The sequence below is a fragment of the Saccharomyces cerevisiae genome, chromosome IV, assembly GCF_000146045.2.
Source record: "Saccharomyces cerevisiae S288C chromosome IV, complete sequence".
NCBI lineage: Eukaryota > Fungi > Ascomycota > Saccharomycetes > Saccharomycetales > Saccharomycetaceae > Saccharomyces > Saccharomyces cerevisiae.
Window position 1 is genome coordinate 431,519 of NC_001136.10, and position 23,241 is coordinate 454,759.

Consider the following 23,241-nt stretch of genomic DNA (forward strand, 5'->3'; position numbering starts at 1 on the left):
AGATGTGTATTTGCTTGGTTTATGGGCTATTGTATGGGTTTGTCTTAATATCCTTTTCGGTTGCGTAAATACTTTTTATATTTCAATATTTCACGATGCCGCTGATAGCATCGTTTAATACGAAAACTTCGAGCCATTTACCAAGAAATATTCTGGACTAGGTGGAAGGAAGCTTCGAGAACTCACCGTGGCTATTCAAGGCTGATGGACATATGTACTGGGCTGAGCTTAAGATCTCCCATTACTGCTCCGTGGGGTTTTATGTGAAATGTGGCGTTTCAGCAGTTTTTAGTTGGCTAATTTCCTAAAAGTAGTAATTAGTTTCTTATGATGGATTTAATGGCGTAGTTCATCCGCGTTTAATTTAACTAGAGGATAATCTACTTGCAGCATGAATGAAAATAGTAAGCCAGTAAGGATGCACTGACAGACTCAGCTACCGATTAGTGTTGTTGACTTTTCCGCAAGATCCTTTTCTCCCTCTTTGGACCTAGTCATCCCTCCACACAAGATTCGCTCTTAAGTAGTGGCGCAGGCTGTTCGCTTTTAAGCATAGTGCTTAATGTCGAAGGCTTTATAGATCCCAAATACTACGCCTTGAGAAATTGAATGCACTAGCAGTTAGTTAACTTTCTGGAACGCGCATGACGCGTCCCGGGGCGCCTGAGGCGGAGCGTTCGCGAAATCGGGAAAACATTATACTGGGAAAGATCACTATCTATTCTCTAAATGAACTTTTAAGCAAATTATCGTAAGATAGAAAAGACGAAACCTTAGCAACCTAGCGGTTTAATATAGAAACAATTTTATTATGATACCTTCCAATAAGAGAAATGCTAGAATTTTAAGCATTACAACGCTATTATTGTTGTTAGTGTTTTTCGTAGCGCAAAATGCGAACTTCTTGACGGTAGAGATAAAAGAGGAAACTTCTAAAGCATTTAGTACTAATATGGACAATATGGCTGGAGGATCTTCCAGGGAATATGCTGCTATGCCGACTTCTACCACGAATAAGGGGAGCTCTGAAGTAGACGAAGAAATTAATGAAATAAAACAGAAGGTGGGACTCCAACAGCCCATAGCATCGGTTGATGATAGTTTGTCGGCCATTAAAAACGATAAAGGGTCGCGAATAACCAAAGCTTTTAATGTTCAAAAAGAATACTCCCTCATACTAGACTTGTCTCCGATTATAATATTTAGTAAAAGCACCTGTTCATATAGCAAGGGCATGAAGGAACTGCTTGAAAATGAGTATCAGTTTATCCCAAACTACTATATTATAGAACTTGACAAACATGGACATGGGGAAGAGCTGCAAGAATATATCAAGTTGGTGACCGGTAGAGGAACTGTTCCAAACCTTTTGGTTAATGGAGTATCAAGAGGAGGTAATGAAGAAATCAAGAAACTGCACACTCAAGGGAAACTTTTAGAATCATTACAAGTCTGGAGTGATGGTAAATTCTCGGTTGAGCAACGTGAAAAACCTTCCAATAATTGAAATTGTTACAAAAAGGAAAGAAGAAAAAATTAAGAATAAATATATAAATAAAGAGGTCGTGAATGATTAGGTCGTGAAATGCAGTGTAGTTGGAAAGGCGTAGTTTTCCTAGCACAAGGCGTTTCGGAGTTGGAATAAAGAAGCTATCACCAACGAAGAAGCTTTTTTGTCCAAGACATCTCTTAAAAGGGTTGTGAAAACATAAAACGCTTAATGCCTTCATATATACATATATAAGTTTATGGTTTCGATGTTTACAATAACTTCTATCCTTTGCTGGTCCATGCACTTCACCTTGGTAAGTTATGCAACGCACTTTTGTCTACGCCTGCATTCGATATAAAGGGTAAGCTGCCGAGATAACTTTTGTATCTTCCGTGTCTGCAGATAAAAAAATAATGCATTCTTCAAAAACTTTGTACAATATCGGGAGAGTTTAACAAGCAAAGTGGCAATACAGATTATAAAAATATGAAAGTTAAAATAAACGAAGTGCACAGTGTGTTTGCTTGGTCATGGCACATCCCTAGCACATCTGATGAGGACGCAGCCAATAACGATCCAATTGGCAATGATGAAGACGAGGATGTCTGTGGTATCTGTCGTGCCAGTTATAACGGTACCTGTCCAAGCTGTAAATTTCCAGGCGATCAATGCCCTTTAGTGATTGGGCTATGTCATCATAACTTCCATGATCATTGTATATACCGTTGGCTTGATACACCAACCTCAAAAGGACTGTGTCCGATGTGTAGGCAAACTTTCCAGCTACAGAAGGGTCTAGCAATTAATGACGCTCATGTCCAAAAGTTCGTTGAAATAGTTTCAAGAAGAAGAGAAGAAATGATAGAGGAGGGCGTCGCAGAAGAGTTTGTGGACTTTGATGAACCAATAAGGCAAAACACCGATAACCCAATCGGTAGACAGCAAGTTGATACCATCCTGGACGAAGACTTTTTGTTACGATAAAAAAGAAACTTAGAAATCACAATTAGCTATATTTCCATACGGTTCTTTTCTTGTGAACGCTGTTAACATTCTGTATACTTAAATGAAAATTTAATATTGATTTTTTCTTGTTGCAGCTAAAGATAAAAAAATTTTCTTTTCCAATCGTTGAATAGATGTACTGTAGCCGGAACTGAAGTTAAGGTTGTTAGATTGAAAAAGAACAACAGTGTACTAATCATGCTAACGATGACAGCGGTATCGTTGCATACTTAGAATACATAAAAATATGCTTCCAATCGGATTTGAACCGATGATCTCCACATTACTAGTGTGGCGCCTTACCAACTTGGCCATAGAAGCTTCTGATTTGTGTTCATTTGATTGTAAGTTAGAGTATTTCAAGCTCTAACTCAATTATGTGAACTTTCATAAAATTGTGTTATTTTTGAGAAATATGTGAGTTGTTAGATAATTGTTGGGATTCCATTGTTGCTAAAGGCTATAATATTGGTATACAGAATATACTAGAAGTTCTCCTCGAGGATATAGGAATCCACAAAAGGGAATCGATAGTTCTACATAATGTTATTATTTTATCTTCTTTCCTTTTATGCGTTGTCATTCATTATCCTATTACATTATCAATCCTTGCATTTCAGCTTCCATTAGATCGGATGACTGTTTCTCAATCTTTATGTCATCTTCTTACACCGCATGTGATAATATAATATTAAATAGATGATATTAGAGTTCAATTCCAACAATTTTCATTCTAGATAGCGGGAATATTACTGGGTATTCAGTATATCACAACGTCTCTTACAAGATAGAGGATACTACAAGAGGGAAGCAAGAATCATACATGGTAATGTTGTTTTTTCTTCCCCACATTTTTTGTTATCATTCGTTATTTATTATATTTTCAATGCTTGCATTTGCAGCTTCCATCTCATCTGATGACTGTTTCTCAATTCTTATAGTGTGTTATCATGTACGGTATTAGATGATGACATAAGGTTATGAGAAATTGTCGTCGAAGTTAAAGGAAGCTGTATTCTGTATACATAATACTATAGAATTTACAAACAGTGGAATTGCAACAATTATCAAATTATTCACCTAATAATCACCTTTAACATTCAGGGAGGTTTATTTTTGCTTCCGAAATTTTTACAGTCTACAGGGAAGAAATAAATATTTAGTTGAGAAAGTTTTGTTTATTTGTAAGTTATTAATTTGAAAAATAAATACCATAACTAGCGCAAAGCTTATAAAAGAGATGTTTGTTGAAAAATGCAGAAACCCCATATATAAAACCATGAAATGTCACAATGGACATGATGTACATTCTTGGAGATAACATCATATTCGAAATATTCAATATGCCCAATTGGTACCTGTTCTCCATACCCCATTATATGATACAAATGATCTGCCCCTATTCTAACACTGTGCTAGCAACATAGCAATTATACTAAATTTTTTCAGTCACTATGCAATACATGTAATCTCTCAACTACCAAGCAGTCATTATTCTATTAATATATATTTGTGCTTGGAAGTATTGTTTCACTTCTCAGAGGCCTTTCTTGACATGTTATAGTTTTTTAGGTACCTTCTAATCCTGTAAATTTATACAAAAATTGGTATATAATGGCTACCTCCGGAAATTTTAACAACTTTTGGGTCACACTATTACTGTGTATACTTCCTTTAGAGATCTCAAGCATTACTGAAAGATAACCTGAGGAAAAACATAGCGCGTCTACGGATGTGTAATACTCGCTGGATTTCCTGGTAAAAACTACTGTACATTTATCAGCTGCCTCTGCCAATGCTATTGAGAACCGTAGGTTCATTAGAATTACTTCATTCAACGGAAAACGTCACTATACCTGCCGCTTGTGTGTCGCGTCAGTAACGCCTTGACAGAAAAAGAAAGAAAAGAATATGACCGACCGATCGATGTATTATTATTATTGAACTGATTATAAAAAATTGGAACGTCGTAGAATCAGAAATCATAAGACAATGGCCAACTATGCCAAATCACACATCAATATTTAACCGAGATAGCAAAAGAAAATAAATTTCGATTATTTTTAAAATGTAACTGACAGTTTTTGGCACTTGTGGACTTCCTCTTTCCGGCAGATAGCAAAACCAACGGTAGAATGGCCCCGAAATTTAAATTTTATTTCATTGTGTGCTTGAGCGTGGCCTTTTTTTTTTTTTTTTTACATATCACAAACAATTCACACATTACCACACATACCATAAGCTAACGTATGCGGTGCAAAGTTCACTATTAGGCGCTTAAAGGCTTGGAACGAAATGACTTCTGGCTTTTGTTTCCTATACACATTCTTAGCAAAACTTTTGGTGTTGTAACAAGCAATGAGATAGAGAAAGAAATATATCCATCAATGGAAGAAATAGGCAGACGTCGGTAATTTTATTCTATTGAAAATATGCAAAAGTGACAGTATAAATTGAAGTAACTAATTTTACATCTAGTAAGCTGCTGTTGAAGAATTGAATAGTATCGCAGTATTTATTTTGTATACCCTTAGAATACACATACTTGGTGTTAGAAGCCATCTAATACACTATATAACTCGGGGATTAAATCATCTTGGAAGAGCGAATCTAGTTCAGGATCGCCTGTCGTAAAGTTCGAGGATAAGGACATCGAATTTAGTAGTAGTCCTAATGACTCGATGTTATTGTCTAAAATTTGTTCAATTTCTTTTCCTGATTTATCATCGTCTTCTTGAATAGGTAAACAGTAATATTTACCAAAGTTCAGGAGGGTTAGGATGGTGTGAAAAATTATAGGAAGGAACATCAAGAAAGTGCTTGAAATATTTTTCTTGGATTATGGAAGTATCAAGAACGATATTATTTCAATAATGTGATGGTTTATATCTTTGCATACAATAGATTTTGTGATACTTTTTTTATGTAATGGTCCCGTAACCCCGTCGCTCTTTCCCTTTTAATTTTGCCCGATCCACTTTCTATGCCGGTAGTTTAGCCGCCAAGTGCTATTTTCAAACGAATCAATAGTAGCGGCTGCAACTTTGAAAAAGAAAGAAACAAAATTATGCGCTAGTTTTCCATTTCTTGTATTCTTTTTTCTTTTGCGGTGGTAATTACGGGAATTTAGTGATGTTGGAACGAGAGTAATTAATAGTGACATGAGTTGCTATGGTAACAATCTAATGCTTACACCGTATATTAATGTACACCTCGTATACGTTTAAGTGTGATTGCACCTATTGCAGAAGGAATGTTAAACGAGAAGCTCAGACAATACTGAAGCTGTGCTAAAGATCTATTAATTGAACATGATATGGTAGGTACATATATGAGGAATATGAGTCGTCACATCAATGTATAGTAACTACCGGAATCACTATTATATTGGTCATGATTAATATGACCAATCGGCGTGTGTTTTATATACCTCTCTTATTTAGTATAAGAAGATCAATACTTATTTCTTCATTAATACTATTTTTTACCTCTAACTATCAACAAGTGATAATTGTTGGAATTCCATTGTTAATAAAGGCAATAATATTATGTATACAGAATACAGCTTCCTCTAACTTCTATGACAGTTTCTCATACCTTATGTCATCATCTAACATTGTACATTATAATATACTCGTAGTAAGACTACTAGTTGAGAGAGAATAGTTGATTTTTATTCTAACAAATAATATTCCAGCAGGTTTACATATTCCTAGGTTTGGGATATATCTTAAGTCAATAATTCATCATTAGTAAGGCAACTTGGCCGAGTGGTTAAGGCGAAAGATTAGAAATCTTTTGGGCTTTGCCCGCGCAGGTTCGAGTCCTGCAGTTGTCGTCATTTTTATATTCCCAATATTTTTATCACTCCGGGTAACGAGTTATTAACGGTTTTTCTCCGGTGGCAAATGTCTCTTTTCTTTTACCTAAAAGAAGGTTAATGTGAATATTAGTGAATATGATGCGTATCAGTGTCAAGCTTACAGTCAATTCAAGTTAAAGAAGAGACAGCGTTTTTAATAGAAAATAAAATGGGACAAGGTGTATCATCTGGACAAGACAAAAAGAAGAAGAAGGGATCTAATCAGAAACCCAAATATGAACCTCCCGTTCAATCTAAATTTGGTCGTAAGAAAAGAAAGGGAGGTCCAGCTACTGCTGAAAAATTACCCAACATATATCCAAGTACTCGTTGTAAGTTAAAGCTTCTAAGGATGGAACGAATTAAAGACCATTTGTTATTAGAAGAAGAATTTGTCTCTAACTCTGAAATTTTAAAACCCTTTGAAAAGAAGCAGGAGGAGGAAAAGAAACAATTGGAAGAAATACGTGGAAATCCATTGAGCATTGGGACCCTTGAAGAAATTATAGACGATGATCATGCGATAGTGACAAGTCCAACTATGCCTGATTATTATGTATCTATCTTATCCTTTGTCGATAAAGAGTTACTAGAGCCTGGATGTTCTGTGTTATTGCATCATAAAACCATGTCCATCGTAGGTGTTTTACAGGATGACGCCGATCCAATGGTTTCGGTCATGAAAATGGATAAGTCGCCAACAGAATCATACAGTGATATTGGTGGCTTAGAATCTCAAATTCAAGAAATAAAAGAGTCTGTAGAGTTACCGTTAACACACCCCGAACTGTATGAAGAGATGGGTATCAAACCTCCCAAGGGTGTGATTCTTTATGGTGCACCCGGTACAGGTAAGACATTGCTAGCAAAGGCTGTTGCAAATCAAACATCTGCCACATTCTTAAGGATTGTTGGCTCAGAGTTAATTCAAAAATATTTGGGGGATGGTCCTAGGTTGTGTAGGCAAATTTTCAAAGTAGCGGGTGAGAATGCACCAAGTATTGTATTTATTGATGAAATAGACGCCATTGGTACTAAAAGATATGACTCCAATAGTGGTGGTGAGAGAGAAATTCAGAGAACCATGCTGGAATTGCTGAACCAGCTGGACGGGTTCGACGACAGAGGGGATGTGAAGGTGATTATGGCCACTAACAAAATCGAGACTCTTGACCCAGCATTAATCAGGCCTGGGAGAATTGATCGTAAAATCTTATTTGAAAACCCTGATCTAAGTACTAAGAAAAAAATTTTAGGGATTCACACTTCCAAGATGAATTTAAGTGAGGACGTTAATCTTGAAACTTTAGTAACAACAAAGGATGATTTGTCAGGCGCCGATATCCAGGCAATGTGTACAGAAGCAGGTTTGTTAGCCCTTAGAGAGAGAAGAATGCAAGTTACAGCGGAGGATTTTAAACAAGCCAAGGAGAGAGTCATGAAAAATAAAGTTGAGGAAAATTTAGAAGGTTTATACTTGTGATGTGCCCATTTACATTTTTCTATAATAGATTTACGTATATAAGTAATGCTTCAACAAAGCTTAATATGTGTACATTTTGTATCACGTGCAATATTTGTTTCAAAAACTTAATATAGGTAGGGCGTCGGGGCCTTCGCGAATTCTAACTGCAAAGGAAAACTGGTGAACACATCTGAGAGGGTTTGTTGTCCTAATTTTATAGGAAACTAAAACTCAAAAGACAAAGTATACCTTTGCAAATTGAAAGCTTAGTTAAACATTATTATTCGTGTGTTTGAGGTCACTTTTTTTCGTCTTAAACAGCTCTCAAAGTTGTCTCAAAATTTTTATCCGGATTCCTTTACATTAACAGACCCCAAACACAACAAGTTTTGATAGTTTAAGTAAGTGAACGCTTATTTTTGTTGTCGTTGAAAAGAAAATAAATAGGCAGTATTATCAATTAGGAGGTGAGTTAAATTCCATTCTATACCGAGTATACGAGATTTTGCACATTCTTACTTCATATATCATTTAGGCACTGCATTTATCTTTTAAAAATCATTATAATGAGTAATCATTCTGAAATCTTAGAAAGGCCAGAAACACCATATGACATAACTTATAGAGTAGGTGTGGCGGAAAATAAAAACTCGAAATTTCGGAGGACAATGGAAGATGTTCATACGTATGTTAAAAACTTTGCTTCAAGATTAGATTGGGGATATTTCGCGGTGTTTGATGGACATGCTGGGATTCAGGCCTCCAAATGGTGTGGTAAACATCTTCATACAATTATAGAGCAAAACATTTTGGCAGATGAAACACGAGATGTTAGAGATGTATTGAACGATTCATTCCTAGCCATTGACGAAGAAATTAATACAAAACTTGTAGGAAATAGTGGATGTACTGCTGCTGTTTGCGTATTACGTTGGGAGCTTCCGGATTCAGTTTCTGATGATTCAATGGATTTAGCCCAACACCAAAGAAAGTTATATACAGCAAATGTTGGTGATTCTCGAATAGTATTGTTTAGAAACGGGAACAGCATAAGACTGACTTATGATCATAAGGCATCTGACACTTTGGAGATGCAGAGAGTTGAACAAGCAGGTGGCCTGATAATGAAAAGTCGTGTAAATGGTATGCTGGCAGTGACGAGATCGTTAGGGGATAAATTTTTTGATAGTTTAGTAGTGGGCAGCCCATTTACCACGAGCGTAGAAATAACTTCTGAGGACAAATTTTTAATCCTAGCGTGTGATGGATTATGGGATGTTATTGATGATCAAGATGCATGCGAATTAATCAAGGATATTACTGAACCTAATGAAGCTGCAAAAGTCTTGGTTAGATATGCTTTGGAAAATGGCACAACAGATAATGTAACGGTCATGGTTGTCTTCCTCTAAGAAGGATCCGTTATAAACCGCGCAAAAATTATGCATAGACATAGAGATATGCAATGTGTATGTGTGTATGTATGTATATGTATAAACGTACCAAATCTATTTTGCATGCATCTCTCACATGACGAATGAGGTTTTAGTAGAATAGGATTCCAGATTTTTAAACTGGAGAACATATTCTATCATATATATACCAATTAAATTCACGTAGCGAATGCACAACACGGTTTACAAGTCAATAGTTAACAATAGGAAGACCAAGCTATATATTGAAGCCGCTGAGGTCTAATTCGCCATTATCTCCAGTGGTCGACCAGTCAATATTAAGGTCGTTGAAATCATTTAATGTCAAGTATTCTTCACCGTTGTCGGCTGGAGGAGGGTTATCTCCAGGATTGGAAACAACGGTCGTTGGTAAATCATTATTAACTATATTTTCATTATCATTTCCGGTAGTGATAGAATTGTTCTTGTTATTGCTGTCGTTGTTGGTGGTATTGTTATTGTCGTTCCCACTGTTGTTGTTGTTGTTGTTGCCGTTATCGTCATTGTTGTTATTGTTATTATTATTATTATTGTTGTTCTTCTCACTGCTGTTGTTGTTGTTCTCGTTGTCCTCGTTGTTGTTCTTATTCTTTTCATCGCCGTTGTTATTTTTGTTGCTTTCGTTGTTGTTATCCTTGCCGTTCTTGGTGCTATTGATATTATTATTTATGTTGTTTTCAATAGAAGAAATATTTATGTCATTGTAGTTGTTACCTGAGTCATTATCGTCAAAGCCTTTGGTTTCGTCCACCGTGGCATTGAAGGCTGTGGAGTCAAAACCAGTACTGTCAAGGCCTGAAAACATCGAAATATCCATAGAGTTTAAATCGTTGAACATTACATCCGAGGGTTGGGCCTGCTGGCTTTGGATTCGAGTAGTGGTTAAGGGAGAAAATGCGGCACCGTTATTAGCAGCATTTGCGTTCTCAAGTTGTGTTTGACTGGATGATTGAAGAGATCCAAGTTCTTGATAATTCTCTTTGGAACCGTTGGCATCCGTTGTGTTCGCAGGTGCTGTTGTGGAGAAGTTCAAACCAAGGCCATTTTTTTCCTTTGAATTTTGCTGGAGTTGCTGCTGTTGGGAGGCTTCTTCGAGTTCTTGTCGCTTTTTTAATTCTTCTTGTTCTCTAACCTTCCTCATATTTTCTTGTTCAGCCCTCTTTTTTTCAGCTTCCTCTCTTTCTTTCTCCTTTTCTTTTCCGAGTGCAGTAAGAGTTTCTAAATATGAAGAACTCTGGCTTAGAGAAGTCTCTAAATCATCTAAAATTCCATGAAATAATTTAACCTTCTCTTTCAATAATTTTTGCTGAGATTGACTGAAACCATTGACGAGATAAGAATCTAGTTGTACATTTTTTAACTGTTGTTGCATCATCATTTCTGCTCCAACTTTTAGGATGTCATCGAAGCAAACAGTAAGCTTATTTTTATACGTCATTGTTCTGGTATTGCTCCCCCGTTCAGAGAAATTGGCTGTGTGAACAGACGAAACTGGGCTATTTTGTACTACCATTACTTTCAGACGGGCAGTTTATTTGGGAGGATCCGCCTTCAAATTTAAACTATCTTGAGACCAGAACATCTATTGAAATTTTGGTGAATATTCCAGCAACCCTCTCTATCCCGCTTTGAATTTCTTGATGTCATTGGAAACATTTAACTTTTCTCGTTACAAGCGGGTAATATCCTAATCATTGTAATTAAGACGTTGCTTCCCTGGGAAGAAAATAGTATAAACATAAGATATAATAGTTTTTAAAATGGTCAACGTATGCGATGCACAACTAAAAGGTACCAATTCATTAAATATTATAATATTTACTTCTTACTATTACACGAAAGACAAGTGTGAAATGCCTAGGAGATTGATGATTGACAAGCTCTGGCCTTGCAATAAAAATACTTATACACAACTTCAAATAATATAGAAAAGAAAGAAGACTATAAGCTAAAAATGTAGACAACCTCATTTAAATATTATTCTTAGGACTTGGTAATAATAGCTAATTTGTATATTATTCACCTCGGTCACCGCCTGTAATCACCTTTAACGAAAATAGATGCCCAGCCAATCAAAGCGCATTATGGAGTCGTCTAGGAAGGGGCCGTCCCATCATTGTAAAAGTTCATGTTAAATTAGATGGAGGATAACAATAAAGGTATCGTACACACACTGCTAAAAGAGCCTCAATCAATTTGTGAAGGTATAACTGTAGCCGTGAGGATAGGAAAATGTTACGTTCAATTATTGGAAAGAGTGCATCAAGATCATTGAATTTCGTCGCTAAGCGTTCATATGCAGAAGCTGCTGCCGCATCATCAGGTTTGAAGTTACAATTTGCTCTACCACACGAAACTTTATATAGTGGCTCCGAAGTTACTCAAGTGAACCTGCCTGCTAAGTCAGGACGTATTGGTGTATTGGCCAACCATGTTCCCACCGTTGAACAATTACTACCAGGTGTCGTTGAAGTTATGGAAGGCTCTAACTCTAAAAAATTCTTTATATCAGGTGGATTTGCAACAGTTCAACCAGACTCGCAGTTATGTGTAACTGCAATTGAAGCTTTTCCATTGGAATCCTTTTCACAAGAAAATATAAAAAATTTGTTGGCAGAAGCTAAGAAGAACGTTAGTTCATCTGATGCCAGGGAAGCCGCAGAAGCTGCAATTCAAGTAGAAGTTTTAGAAAACCTACAATCCGTATTGAAATAGCGTTTTTATGGTACGCATTCTAGAACTTGAGGGGAAGAAGTCTACGTTTTTAAGTGTTGACAAGCAATTCGCTTGAAAGCGCCAAAATTCATTGTTTGTTCTACTCGAATTTAAGTTTCCATTTTGGTTGATGTCTTAAGTATACAGAGAAACCGTTTATTAGCGTATATATACAGAAAATTTTATTATTTTATATTCAAAAACAAGAAAACAAAAGAGAAAACATTAACATGTAATTTTCATAACTAATAGTCCTAGAAAGTAATACTTTTTACAACTGTTTCTTTAAATCCTGTATGAAAGCCCTAGTTGCAGATCATCGTGTTATTCCAGTGAGTTTTCACTTCCCTAAGTCCTTCCTATTTATGTTTTAGTCCTTCTTGCACAGCAATTTTACTTCGGGCACTGTTGCCGTATATTCTAAAAAAATGAAAAAAACGTTCATGCCCCAGCGAAAACCAGTGTTTCCTCGTATTCGTGTCAGTAATTACACCAAAGTTTGTTCTACACTAAATCACGAATAAAGTGGGAGATTGAGTTCAACAAAATATCTGATTATAAAAGTATGAGAACAAGAAAATTAAGGAGCCTCCATAATAAGGTGCTTTTAATTGAGAATGAATGTTCATTAGTTGCTATATTGATGGTGATGGAACTCCAATTACCTAATCAAAAATATGAATGTTTATGCGAATAAGAGTTTGTAAAGAAAAAGATCCCTGTAGACTGGATGTGAGATGATGATTTCATTCCCGGCCTCTTAAATAAAAACAATTACCACTGCAAAAATGTTCTTCAAACGCGTTTATTATATAATGAAAAAGAAATTCAAATTTTTCGCGTTTGAAAATTTATGCTAAACAAATAACTCGAGGAGGGACGCGTCGAGAAAATCGCGTCTTTCTACTCTCACAGTGCTTGCATACGTATGGTATACAGTATCAAAAGTAGCAGAATTTGTCTTCATTATGATATATATATATATATGTACATATATATAGGGTGCTAAAAAGTATTCTTTTTGCTATTATTATTGCTTAAATCGCCGACCTTTTTCCCATTGTCACGAGAACATAATTGTTAAACCAATAAAAGGAAAATCCATAACAAAAAAGGACTGGTCAAAGAAAAGACAACTCAATTGCACAATTACTTTACAAGAAACACGACAATGGTTACAGAAAATCCTCAACGTCTTACTGTTTTAAGACTTGCCACCAATAAGGGTCCATTAGCACAAATATGGCTTGCTTCAAATATGTCGAATATACCAAGAGGATCGGTTATCCAAACACATATTGCTGAATCAGCAAAGGAAATTGCAAAAGCTTCTGGCTGTGATGACGAATCAGGGGACAATGAATACATAACTTTACGAACATCTGGCGAATTACTTCAAGGCATTGTTCGTGTATATTCCAAACAGGCCACTTTTCTCCTTACAGATATAAAGGACACATTAACGAAGATAAGTATGTTATTTAAAACAAGCCAGAAGATGACTTCTACAGTAAACAGACTGAACACTGTAACAAGGGTTCATCAATTGATGTTAGAAGATGCCGTTACAGAAAGAGAAGTTTTGGTCACCCCAGGGTTAGAGTTCTTAGATGATACTACTATACCAGTGGGCTTAATGGCGCAGGAGAATTCGATGGAAAGAAAAGTCCAAGGTGCTGCTCCCTGGGATACTTCACTTGAGGTCGGTAGACGATTCAGTCCAGATGAAGATTTCGAACATAATAATTTGTCTAGTATGAACCTTGATTTTGACATCGAGGAAGGTCCGATAACTTCAAAATCTTGGGAAGAAGGAACAAGACAAAGCTCACGCAACTTTGATACGCACGAAAATTACATACAAGATGACGATTTCCCTCTTGATGATGCTGGAACTATTGGTTGGGATCTAGGGATTACCGAAAAAAATGACCAGAACAACGATGATGACGATAACTCTGTTGAGCAAGGAAGAAGGCTAGGTGAATCAATCATGTCTGAGGAGCCTACGGATTTTGGATTTGATCTGGATATAGAAAAAGAAGCACCCGCAGGCAATATAGATACGATAACCGATGCCATGACAGAATCACAGCCAAAACAAACTGGCACAAGAAGGAACTCAAAATTACTGAATACCAAAAGTATTCAAATCGATGAAGAAACAGAAAATTCAGAAAGCATAGCTTCATCCAATACATACAAAGAGGAGAGATCGAATAATTTATTGACTCCACAGCCCACCAATTTTACGACTAAAAGATTATGGAGTGAAATAACTGAAAGTATGTCCTATTTACCAGATCCAATCCTTAAGAACTTCTTATCCTACGAATCTCTAAAAAAAAGAAAAATACATAATGGGCGAGAAGGGTCAATTGAAGAACCTGAGTTAAACGTGTCGCTTAATCTTACCGACGATGTAATTAGTAATGCGGGAACAAACGATAACTCCTTCAATGAACTGACCGATAACATGTCAGACTTCGTACCAATTGATGCTGGCTTAAATGAGGCTCCTTTTCCTGAAGAGAATATCATCGACGCAAAGACTAGAAATGAGCAAACTACCATCCAAACTGAAAAAGTTCGTCCTACTCCCGGTGAGGTGGCTTCTAAAGCTATTGTTCAAATGGCGAAGATTTTAAGGAAGGAATTAAGCGAAGAAAAAGAAGTAATATTCACGGATGTACTAAAAAGTCAAGCAAATACAGAACCAGAAAATATTACTAAAAGAGAAGCCAGTAGAGGATTTTTCGATATTTTATCACTTGCTACAGAAGGATGTATTGGTTTGAGTCAAACAGAAGCATTCGGAAATATTAAAATAGACGCCAAACCTGCACTATTTGAAAGGTTTATCAATGCTTAAAACCTAGTTACGCCGAGGGGATTTCTTGGTGGACCCAATAAGCTGATGCATATATAGATCAAAGACTTTAATTTATAAAATTGTCAATATTTAATATTAATATTCACAAAATACGATAAAATTCAAACTAATGCGGTAGAGCCACTACTGGCCGCAAGGCAGAATGATCTTGGCAACTCTACACGCTGGTGCATGGGTAGTATTTATTCTAAAACTTGCTGTATTATTTTGAATAGTGATATTAGGAATCGTCTGCCCACGTACACCGGTGAAGCCGAAATTTTCTCATGGAAACCTTGGGAATAGAAGAAAGGTCCATTGTAAGTGCTACATACTGACCATCTTACATAATCTTACACAACCCTGGTAATAAAGCCACGTCTAGAAAGTTTTCCAGGCCAAACAATCTTCTTTTCCATTAGCTTTGGTACATTAGCAGCCAGAGGAAACATTATGCAGTTTTTAAAGGCTCAACTTTTTATCTAATATACAAAACAATAAAGTTGAACAATTTCTGGATAAAGCGCCTAGAACGTCTTACGATATCTTCAAAGAAAATAGAAAAAAATGGAATTTTTAATTTTTAGTTAGAGGAAACTAAACTTCCATCTTCACCTCCTTTAGAATCAGCTACTTTTGTAGATGATCCTTCCTCGTTATTTTTTATCTTCTGTTCATTCTCTTCTTTATCATCATCCGCATCTATATTAGATATCTTTTTATTATATATTTCCATTTCCATCTGGTATCTTTCTCTGTCCTCACTATAAAGCTTATAGTACGGTTTCCTATCTTGTTCGTTAAGATTTTTCCAACCTTCTGCCAGATCTCTTGTCACGTCCAGAGAGCCATTCTGCCTAATCCTTTCCTTATTCATTTCACAGTACAATAAGTATGCATTTGTGGGCCTCTTGGGCATATTCGGATCTCTTTCCTTTACTTTGTGTCTTTTAGTTTTAGATTTTCGAAATGGCTTCGTCAATAGTTCCTGTTTGAAGGAGGCCAGAGTCGGCAATGGATCCTCACAGTTTAACTCAGGATCAAGTTCTATCCTGGATTCCAACCTCTCCAGTAAAACACCGTATTCTAATTTGAGTCTTTTCACCGAAAGTCGTGACCTTTGGATTGCAAGTCCAAGCACCACATTCTGATCTTTCAATTCTTCAAGTCTGCGCTTTTTTTCTTCAACTGACATTTCTTATGTGTTACTATTACCTATATCCTGGCTGCTTCTCATCCAATTCTAGCCCCTAGAACGATTTAATATATATGTGCGTGGTAATCATTTCCTTATATTTTAATTGAAATCCTTCCTTTCTCAGAAGAAAATCTTTTTTCTAAGGAAAATGGAGAACCGTCGGCTCCTTTTGCTTTACTGGTGTATTCTTGTTTTTTCTGTTTGATAATGCGATTTAGGGCGAAAAACTGCTGACAATACCTTGTCCGCTTTCGTGCACAAGATTTCTTAGCACGAAAATATATCAAGTAACCGTAAAATTATTCCTTTGCCGACTATCACCGTAACTGCGGCTAAACAAATCTGTCCAACTACTACTCAGCTTAAATTAGCATTTTAAATACATTTAATATTCAATTAGTCATGGTAGATAGTAATGATGATCAACCGGAACGCCATGCATTACTTCATAATGACATCCAAACATCAAATAACAGTAGGCCATCACTGGTCCAAAAAAAGTACTTACCTACCCCACAAGATACAAGAAAGTCTAGAGCATCGTATACAGGAAGTGCCATGATCAACCCGACAAGTAAACAAAGTCGTACAGGATCGGGCGCTCAAAGAACATCACGCACAGCACAGAAACTAAAACTTTTGCCAGAAGAACCATTCCAAAGAGATAGCGAAAGACTTACTGATTTAAAGAATCAGGAAGTATATTCTCAGGTAAACAGGATAAAAGATAAGCCTGCTAGAAGGGATGCTGAAAAGTTGGGAAAAGCTCACAGACATTTACTCCCCAGGTCAACTGCATATTGTACTGCTAGCAGTTACAATATGAAAGAGCTGGTAAGGTGGTTAAAGGACTGTCGAAAGCTACATCATACTCATCCTAAATTGTTTGATGAATGCTTGTACACTCCCTTCATTTACAACGATTGGAGGGGCGACAAAAGATTTGAGGATGAAGATGTGATTAGGTTGGATGATGAGGGCGGTGAAATTATTGTTAGTGACAAGCACCCAGATCTGTTTATCTTTGAATATGGTGTTGTCGTTATGTGGGGGTTTACTGAAAGAGAAGAAAAAGCTTTCTTAAACGATATAGAAAAGTTCGAAAAAGAAAAATTGGCGGAAGAAGATATTCAAGTTGAAGAGTTCAATTATTATGTCACAAAAAGTTATCAACCAAGAATATATAACGATTTTATTACCTTGAGAGATGGTTCAAATTACATGGTAAAACTCTCTATCTCTCATGCAATTGCTCAAAGCGTAAAAATTTCACTTTTCGAAGAGCTTGTGGATAATACTATTGAAGATACTCAGGATATACCACAAGAAATTGCATACAGCGGTAAAGTTTCTATGAGCAAAGAAGATATAATGAAAAGTATAGGGGAGCTATTCATTTTGAGGATAAATATCAATCTACATGGATCAGTTTTAGACTCTCCAGAAATTATGTGGTCAGAACCACAGTTAGAACCCATATACCAAGCAACAAGAGGTTACTTAGAGATCAATCAGCGCGTTTCACTTTTAAATCAAAGACTCGAGGTCATTTCAGATCTTCTTCAAATGTTGAAGGAACAGCTGGGCCATTCTCATGAAGAATATCTTGAATTTATTGTCATATTACTAGTTGGTGTGGAAGTCCTAATATCGGTGATCAATATAGTGGTTGACATGCTGGCTAGTCAACATTGAGCCTTTTGATCATGCAAATATATTACGGTATTTTACAATCAAATATCAAACTTAACTATTGACTTTATAACTTATTTAGGTGGTAACATTCTTATAAAAAAGAAAAAAATTACTGCAAAACAGTACTAGCTTTTAACTTGTATCCTAGGTTATCTATGCTGTCTCACCATAGAGAATATTACCTATTTCAGAATGTATGTCCATGATTCGCCGGGTAAATACATATAATACACAAATCTGGCTTAATAAAGTCTATAATATATCTCATAAAGAAGTGCTAAATTGGCTAGTGCTATATATTTTTAAGAAAATTTCTTTTGACTAAGTCCATATCGACTTTGTAAAAGTTCACATTAGCATACATATATTACACGAGCCAGAAATAGTAACTTTTGCCTAAATCACAAATTGCAAAATTTAATTGCTTGCAAAAGGTCACATGCTTATAATCAACTTTTTTAAAAATTTAAAATACTTTTTTATTTTTTATTTTTAAACATAAATGAAATAATTTATTTATTGTTTATGATTACCGAAACATAAAACCTGCTCAAGAAAAAGAAACTGTTTTGTCCTTGGAAAAAAAGCACTACCTAGGAGCGGCCAAAATGCCGAGGCTTTCATAGCTTAAACTCTTTACAGAAAATAGGCATTATAGATCAGTTCGAGTTTTCTTATTCTTCCTTCCGGTTTTATCGTCACAGTTTTACAGTAAATAAGTATCACCTCTTAGAGTTAACCTATACTAAAATTTATGCCAGTTAACTATGAGATAAGCAAGTATCATCTCATTTCATTACCTGAAGTCGAGTAAACAGAAAATCCAATTGTTGATGAACCTCAATGACTTAGAACTATCTATCGGCAGATCATATAAAGAGGATTTAGGTACCTAGAGGACTGTACCTGGAGTATATATATATATATATATATATTATCTCAACTATAGTCCATAGAGGTTTCTTTCTTGAGGCCTTAAACTGCTAAAGAATGATATTGGTGGAATGCAAGCACCAAGCGCTCTTCTTGCGTGACTGTTCATATACTTCAAACCAAGAATGTAACTGGCATTGACCCATCCAAAACCTTCAGTAGCTGCCCCTTTAAAGTCAGCACCTTGATTACCGTATTCTGCTTCAACACGATGAGGATCTGTTCCTCTTGTGACATCATATTTTTCAACCACAATACCATTATAATCGACAAAAGCCTTTGTCATCATGAAAAGCCATCTATAAGCTAGCCTATTCGTTACAGTTAAATAACCATAAGAACGGAGGCCTTCCCAAGCAAGAATTTGATGGGGTGCCCAACCAAATGGATAGTCCCATTGTCTAATTGGTCTCGAAATAGAAATTGGGCCTCGAGAACGCTCCGTACATGCAGCTAAACCTCCAAGCATCTCTAACTTGGGTAGTGCTTTCTCCACCATTTTCTGTGCTTGCTCCTTCGTGGCAAGTCCAGCCCATAATGCCCAGAATGTAGTTGCGGATTCGTATGACGTTCTGTGCTTGATTTTTGTGTTGTAGTCAAAGAAAAACCCCGACTCGTCATCCCACATATATTTGGTAATCTTTTCTTGTCTGATTTTGGCCATTTCTTTCCACATAGCTGAAGTTGTTATAGAATGGTCTAAAGGATCTTCATATTTGTCGTCGCAGAATTCCTTTATGAAGTCTGCAATATCAATCTCGTATTTGTAAAGAAGAGAATTCAGGTCAATAGTGGCCAGGTAGGCACATACGCCCTCAAACCTATATGTAGTGTCGTGTCCAGATTCTCTAACGCCACGGTCATGAAGAAAAAACTCATCCAATTTAGGCTCCTTTATCTTACCATCGTTATAAAGTTGCTTAAATTCGTCTAAGGTAACGCCGTGTTTCGATGCATATGGTAGTAAAACGGTATCGAAGTGATCACTTTCAGTTTCCGGAGGAATACCGAGACCGTTAGGATGGTACCTGGATAAGCCTGTTTCGGGATCAAGCCTTGGAGATGCGGTCCAAACAGTTTTGTACTCTTTTATGCTTGCTTGGAAAGCTCTTTTCAACAAATCCACAGCATCGGGATTACTCCTACCACCAAGTTTTTTGAATACTACCAAGGCCATTTCAGTCAAGAATGGGGGCTGTGATCTACATAGATAGTAGCTTCTGTTAGCATTCAATATTTTTCCATAGTGATTAATCTCAAAAATAAAATGCTCCACCATACCTCTTGCAACATCAGTCTTGTTGGCTTCTAGGAGACCTAGTGCCATCATATAGGAGTCCCAACCATATAATTCATTGAATCTACCACCAGGAACAGCATAAGGGTAACCAATGAGAGTTTTTTCACCAGTAGAAGGATTGAAGTGCTCTTCCATAGCCAATGCTAGTAAACCGGGGGTATCATTGACGGATTTGACGTATTCTGCCGTTATTTTTTTTGGTAAATATTCAACTTCTAATTTCAAAGATGGATGCATTTGAGAAGCTTGAACATAAAATTCGTATTGTTCTGGACAATCATAAGGAACATAGATTCTTGGATTTTTTGCCCCCGGCGTATCAATCTTGGTATCTTTTGCAATTTCGCCTACGTTGTTCAGATCAACTCTCCTGGTCAAAGAGTTCCAGAACTGTGTGTTTATCAATCTTGATAATCTGTTGACGGGATTTTCGTTTATACGAGCTTCATCTAAGAAAATTTGGTGTCTACCAAAACTTTTCGCAATAGTTAGTTCCTGCAACAAATTGGATAACATATACGTACCCCTAATATTAATATGCTTATAGCCATAGGAGTTTGCGGTACCGACTTTCAAAACTTTTGGACCGGTATCCTCGATGGTGATCTGATAATTTTTATCGGTATCCTCAGCAGCCAGTAGTTCATTAAGTGTTTTATCGACATCTTCGATAAAGAAACGACGATTACCTTGACTACTTGAATAGGTGTCATCCTCAGAACCACGTCTAGTCTGTTGAAGTTTACCAAAACCAGTTTTCTTGAAAGGAGATACATTATCGAAAACACTCATAGTCCTCGTACGGTTGATCTTAGCGGGCTTTGCCTGCTTCTGCTTTCTTGGGTCTGTTGGGGGGCCATAGTAGACTTCTGCGTTCGAAAATGGATCATTGAATTCACTTAGTGATGATAATCTTCTTTGACGGCCTTGGGCTACCGGTCCTTGGCTTGTATTAACTTGACTCATTCTACTGATTTTTTTTGTTAATTTTTCTTTTTTTGTTTATCAGGCGTTCTTGTATCTAGTAATCTCCTTATATCTATGCAGTTGGTTGTGAAATCAGTCAATATAAAACTATCTTCTTGATATTATATTTACTCTACGGAAAACGATAGGGGGAAAATTTCTAGCTAATGTTTTGCGATCTTTTCAGGCCAACAAATCTTGTACCTCGCTCCTGAAAAATCCCGTAAATCGGTGATCGCGCAAGTTTCATATTGATAACCTTGTGAACCAGTCTATATATAGCCTTATATAAGTACTGCTCTATCAAACTTAAGATTGGTGGCCTTCTTCGGTAACTAGGGGATAAGGGGCTTCGTCCTACACGATGCTCCTGTCGTTTCTTTTTTTCATTTCTTTTTTCGCCCAGCGGGAAGTACGCGGAAAACAAGAAACAAAAAAAAAATAAAAAAATAAAAAATAAAACAGAAACTAAAATCTGATGATGAAATTGATATTCAATTGGAGAAAGAAGAAAGATCTTGTTTAATTTGAAATAAAAGCAAGAAGATAAACACAACTATAGAAAAAGAATGTCTAGCGAAGATAAGAAACCTGTCGTCGACAAGAAGGAAGAGGCTGCTCCAAAGCCACCATCCTCTGCTGTCTTCTCCATGTTTGGTGGTAAGAAGGCCGAAAAGCCAGAAACCAAGAAAGACGAAGAAGATACCAAGGAGGAAACCAAGAAGGAAGGTGATGATGCTCCAGAATCACCAGATATCCATTTTGAACCAGTGGTTCACCTGGAAAAGGTAGATGTTAAGACAATGGAAGAAGACGAAGAAGTTCTTTACAAGGTCAGAGCCAAGCTTTTCAGATTCGATGCCGATGCCAAGGAATGGAAAGAAAGAGGTACTGGTGACTGTAAGTTCTTGAAGAACAAAAAGACTAACAAGGTTAGAATATTGATGAGAAGAGACAAGACCTTAAAGATTTGTGCTAACCACATCATTGCTCCAGAATACACTTTGAAGCCTAACGTTGGTTCTGATAGATCTTGGGTGTATGCTTGTACAGCAGATATTGCAGAAGGTGAAGCAGAAGCCTTCACTTTTGCTATCAGATTTGGCAGTAAGGAAAATGCTGATAAATTTAAAGAAGAATTTGAAAAAGCTCAAGAAATCAACAAAAAGGCTTAGTTTCGATGTGCTTGTTACTTGCGTCTAGATTTTTTTGTTCCTAATGTAATTTTCCTTTACAGCGTGCATATATATTTTTATCTACTGTGAGGAAAAGTTGCTCTTTAATTATATAAAAAACGCTTATGTAGCATTGTGAAATCACATATGAATAGATATGTAAGAAGGATTAGAGGGTTCAAGTAATTGTTGCAGTAGTCAATGTAGCCAAATGTCTAACCACTTTGGTGCATGGAGATTAGCTCAATAATCTCGTAGTATGTTTCCGGGTAATATTCTCTGTCTTATTTACCATCTTTATGTTTCCGCCCTTTTATTTTTGTTTTTCTCGCTACTCCTTTATAATTACTAATGAGAATCGAATACTATAGAAATTTTTGACGTAATAAAGGAGCAGTAAATTTGGAATACATTCCTTAGCTCGCTAGAAAGCTGAAGGAAATTTAGCTAAACAGAGAGTATAGTTTTGAAATGATTTTACGGGAGCAGATCGACTTCCTAATACATAAAAGACAGGATGATAATAATAACAATGGTGAAGCGATTACAGATGATGATCCATTTAGCTCTTCCTCATGGAGATGGGGAAGATGGATTTTTTTTATTTTTTTCATAGTTGCACTCCTTATACTTCTGTTTTCAACTGCAAAAGTGAATAGGAGAAGAAGAATTATGGGTCAAGCTCCGATTAGGGGAACCGCTTGGTTAACCCCGCCTACCTACAGGCAGTCCGAGAGAGATTACAATGGCACACAGCGTTGCGTTGAAGACTATGTTCCTGAATATACAGAGACAGCAAATGAGAATGATTTGGGGTTTTACGACGAACGAGGAGAGTTTCATCCTAATGGCAAAACGGAATATTTAGCGCCACCGCCTTTATCAGAAGAACAAGCTAGCTCGACTGATAAAGACTTACAGCGCCCAGTGGCTGCCGTCGTACGAATTCCTAGTGAAAGTGAATTCGACTTCAATCTGCTAAGACCCACTATGAATAATTTCGTTAATGGTCAGAGTAATCGCAACGAGCAGCATTCTCCGACTGTTGAATCTTCTTCCTTTGATGTTAATAACGCGCCGGCAAGAGCGAAAGTGAGTAAGTGATTTTT

The 23,241-nt window shown here is 36.6% G+C and overlaps 14 protein-coding genes and 2 non-coding genes across 16 annotated transcripts, besides 7 other annotated features; 10 read left to right on the forward strand and 6 right to left on the reverse strand.

Annotated features, from left to right (window-relative positions):
- Positions 1-811: 811 nt before the first annotated feature.
- GRX6 (glutathione-disulfide reductase GRX6) lies at positions 812-1,507 on the forward strand (the record flags this gene model as incomplete). Its single annotated transcript, NM_001180069.1, has 1 exon — positions 812-1,507. One exon carries the CDS (start codon positions 812-814, stop codon positions 1,505-1,507), a length of 696 nt encoding a protein of 231 aa, NP_010274.1.
- Positions 1,407-1,730, reverse strand: YDL009C (uncharacterized protein; the record flags this gene model as incomplete). The annotated part of the gene is made up of 1 exon (NM_001270742.1): positions 1,407-1,730. One exon carries the CDS (start codon positions 1,728-1,730, stop codon positions 1,407-1,409), a length of 324 nt encoding a protein of 107 aa, NP_001257671.1.
- A 248-nt stretch (positions 1,731-1,978) lies between these two features.
- On the forward strand, positions 1,979-2,476 carry APC11 (anaphase promoting complex subunit 11; the record flags this gene model as incomplete). The annotated part of the gene is made up of 1 exon (NM_001180067.3): positions 1,979-2,476. One exon carries the CDS (start codon positions 1,979-1,981, stop codon positions 2,474-2,476), a length of 498 nt encoding a protein of 165 aa, NP_010276.3.
- A 269-nt stretch (positions 2,477-2,745) lies between these two features.
- YNCD0005C lies at positions 2,746-2,818 on the reverse strand. The gene has a single exon. It is a non-coding gene; the product is annotated as a tRNA-Thr (tRNA).
- Positions 2,819-2,904: 86 nt separating this feature from the next.
- Positions 2,905-3,221: a long terminal repeat (Ty1 LTR).
- A 231-nt stretch (positions 3,222-3,452) lies between these two features.
- Positions 3,453-3,802: an origin of replication (ARS415; Putative replication origin; identified in multiple array studies, not yet confirmed by plasmid-based assay).
- A 1,246-nt stretch (positions 3,803-5,048) lies between these two features.
- Positions 5,049-5,306, reverse strand: YDL007C-A (uncharacterized protein; the record flags this gene model as incomplete). The annotated part of the gene is made up of 1 exon (NM_001184682.1): positions 5,049-5,306. The coding sequence occupies one exon, from the start codon at positions 5,304-5,306 to the stop codon at positions 5,049-5,051; it is 258 nt and encodes an 85-aa protein (NP_001032574.1).
- A 324-nt stretch (positions 5,307-5,630) lies between these two features.
- Positions 5,631-6,000: a long terminal repeat (Ty4 LTR).
- A 253-nt stretch (positions 6,001-6,253) lies between these two features.
- On the forward strand, positions 6,254-6,335 carry YNCD0006W. Its single transcript has one exon. It is a non-coding gene; the product is annotated as a tRNA-Ser (tRNA).
- Positions 6,336-6,528: 193 nt separating this feature from the next.
- RPT2 (proteasome regulatory particle base subunit RPT2) lies at positions 6,529-7,842 on the forward strand (the record flags this gene model as incomplete). Its single annotated transcript, NM_001180066.1, has 1 exon — positions 6,529-7,842. The coding sequence occupies one exon, from the start codon at positions 6,529-6,531 to the stop codon at positions 7,840-7,842; it is 1,314 nt and encodes a 437-aa protein (NP_010277.1).
- A 548-nt stretch (positions 7,843-8,390) lies between these two features.
- Positions 8,391-9,236, forward strand: PTC1 (type 2C protein phosphatase PTC1; the record flags this gene model as incomplete). The annotated part of the gene is made up of 1 exon (NM_001180065.3): positions 8,391-9,236. One exon carries the CDS (start codon positions 8,391-8,393, stop codon positions 9,234-9,236), a length of 846 nt encoding a protein of 281 aa, NP_010278.3.
- A 259-nt stretch (positions 9,237-9,495) lies between these two features.
- On the reverse strand, positions 9,496-10,791 carry MED2 (Med2p; the record flags this gene model as incomplete). The annotated part of the gene is made up of 1 exon (NM_001180064.3): positions 9,496-10,791. One exon carries the CDS (start codon positions 10,789-10,791, stop codon positions 9,496-9,498), a length of 1,296 nt encoding a protein of 431 aa, NP_010279.3.
- A 719-nt stretch (positions 10,792-11,510) lies between these two features.
- Positions 11,511-11,993, forward strand: ATP16 (F1F0 ATP synthase subunit delta; the record flags this gene model as incomplete). The annotated part of the gene is made up of 1 exon (NM_001180063.1): positions 11,511-11,993. One exon carries the CDS (start codon positions 11,511-11,513, stop codon positions 11,991-11,993), a length of 483 nt encoding a protein of 160 aa, NP_010280.1.
- A 1,171-nt stretch (positions 11,994-13,164) lies between these two features.
- Positions 13,165-14,865, forward strand: MCD1 (kleisin alpha; the record flags this gene model as incomplete). Its single annotated transcript, NM_001180062.1, has 1 exon — positions 13,165-14,865. The coding sequence occupies one exon, from the start codon at positions 13,165-13,167 to the stop codon at positions 14,863-14,865; it is 1,701 nt and encodes a 566-aa protein (NP_010281.1).
- A 583-nt stretch (positions 14,866-15,448) lies between these two features.
- On the reverse strand, positions 15,449-16,060 carry NHP10 (Nhp10p; the record flags this gene model as incomplete). Its single annotated transcript, NM_001180061.3, has 1 exon — positions 15,449-16,060. The coding sequence occupies one exon, from the start codon at positions 16,058-16,060 to the stop codon at positions 15,449-15,451; it is 612 nt and encodes a 203-aa protein (NP_010282.3).
- Positions 16,061-16,465: 405 nt separating this feature from the next.
- On the forward strand, positions 16,466-17,758 carry RMD1 (Rmd1p; the record flags this gene model as incomplete). Its single annotated transcript, NM_001180060.3, has 1 exon — positions 16,466-17,758. The coding sequence occupies one exon, from the start codon at positions 16,466-16,468 to the stop codon at positions 17,756-17,758; it is 1,293 nt and encodes a 430-aa protein (NP_010283.3).
- Positions 17,759-18,192: 434 nt separating this feature from the next.
- Positions 18,193-18,202: a centromere (CEN4_CDEI of CEN4).
- Positions 18,193-18,303: a centromere (CEN4; Chromosome IV centromere).
- Positions 18,203-18,278: a centromere (CEN4_CDEII of CEN4).
- Positions 18,279-18,303: a centromere (CEN4_CDEIII of CEN4).
- Positions 18,304-18,701: 398 nt separating this feature from the next.
- NTH1 (alpha,alpha-trehalase NTH1) lies at positions 18,702-20,957 on the reverse strand (the record flags this gene model as incomplete). The annotated part of the gene is made up of 1 exon (NM_001180309.1): positions 18,702-20,957. One exon carries the CDS (start codon positions 20,955-20,957, stop codon positions 18,702-18,704), a length of 2,256 nt encoding a protein of 751 aa, NP_010284.1.
- A 569-nt stretch (positions 20,958-21,526) lies between these two features.
- Positions 21,527-22,132, forward strand: YRB1 (Ran GTPase-binding protein YRB1; the record flags this gene model as incomplete). The annotated part of the gene is made up of 1 exon (NM_001180310.1): positions 21,527-22,132. The coding sequence occupies one exon, from the start codon at positions 21,527-21,529 to the stop codon at positions 22,130-22,132; it is 606 nt and encodes a 201-aa protein (NP_010285.1).
- Positions 22,133-22,603: 471 nt separating this feature from the next.
- Positions 22,604-23,236, forward strand: RCR2 (Rcr2p; the record flags this gene model as incomplete). Its single annotated transcript, NM_001180311.3, has 1 exon — positions 22,604-23,236. The coding sequence occupies one exon, from the start codon at positions 22,604-22,606 to the stop codon at positions 23,234-23,236; it is 633 nt and encodes a 210-aa protein (NP_010286.3).
- Between the last annotated feature and the right edge of the window lie 5 nt (positions 23,237-23,241).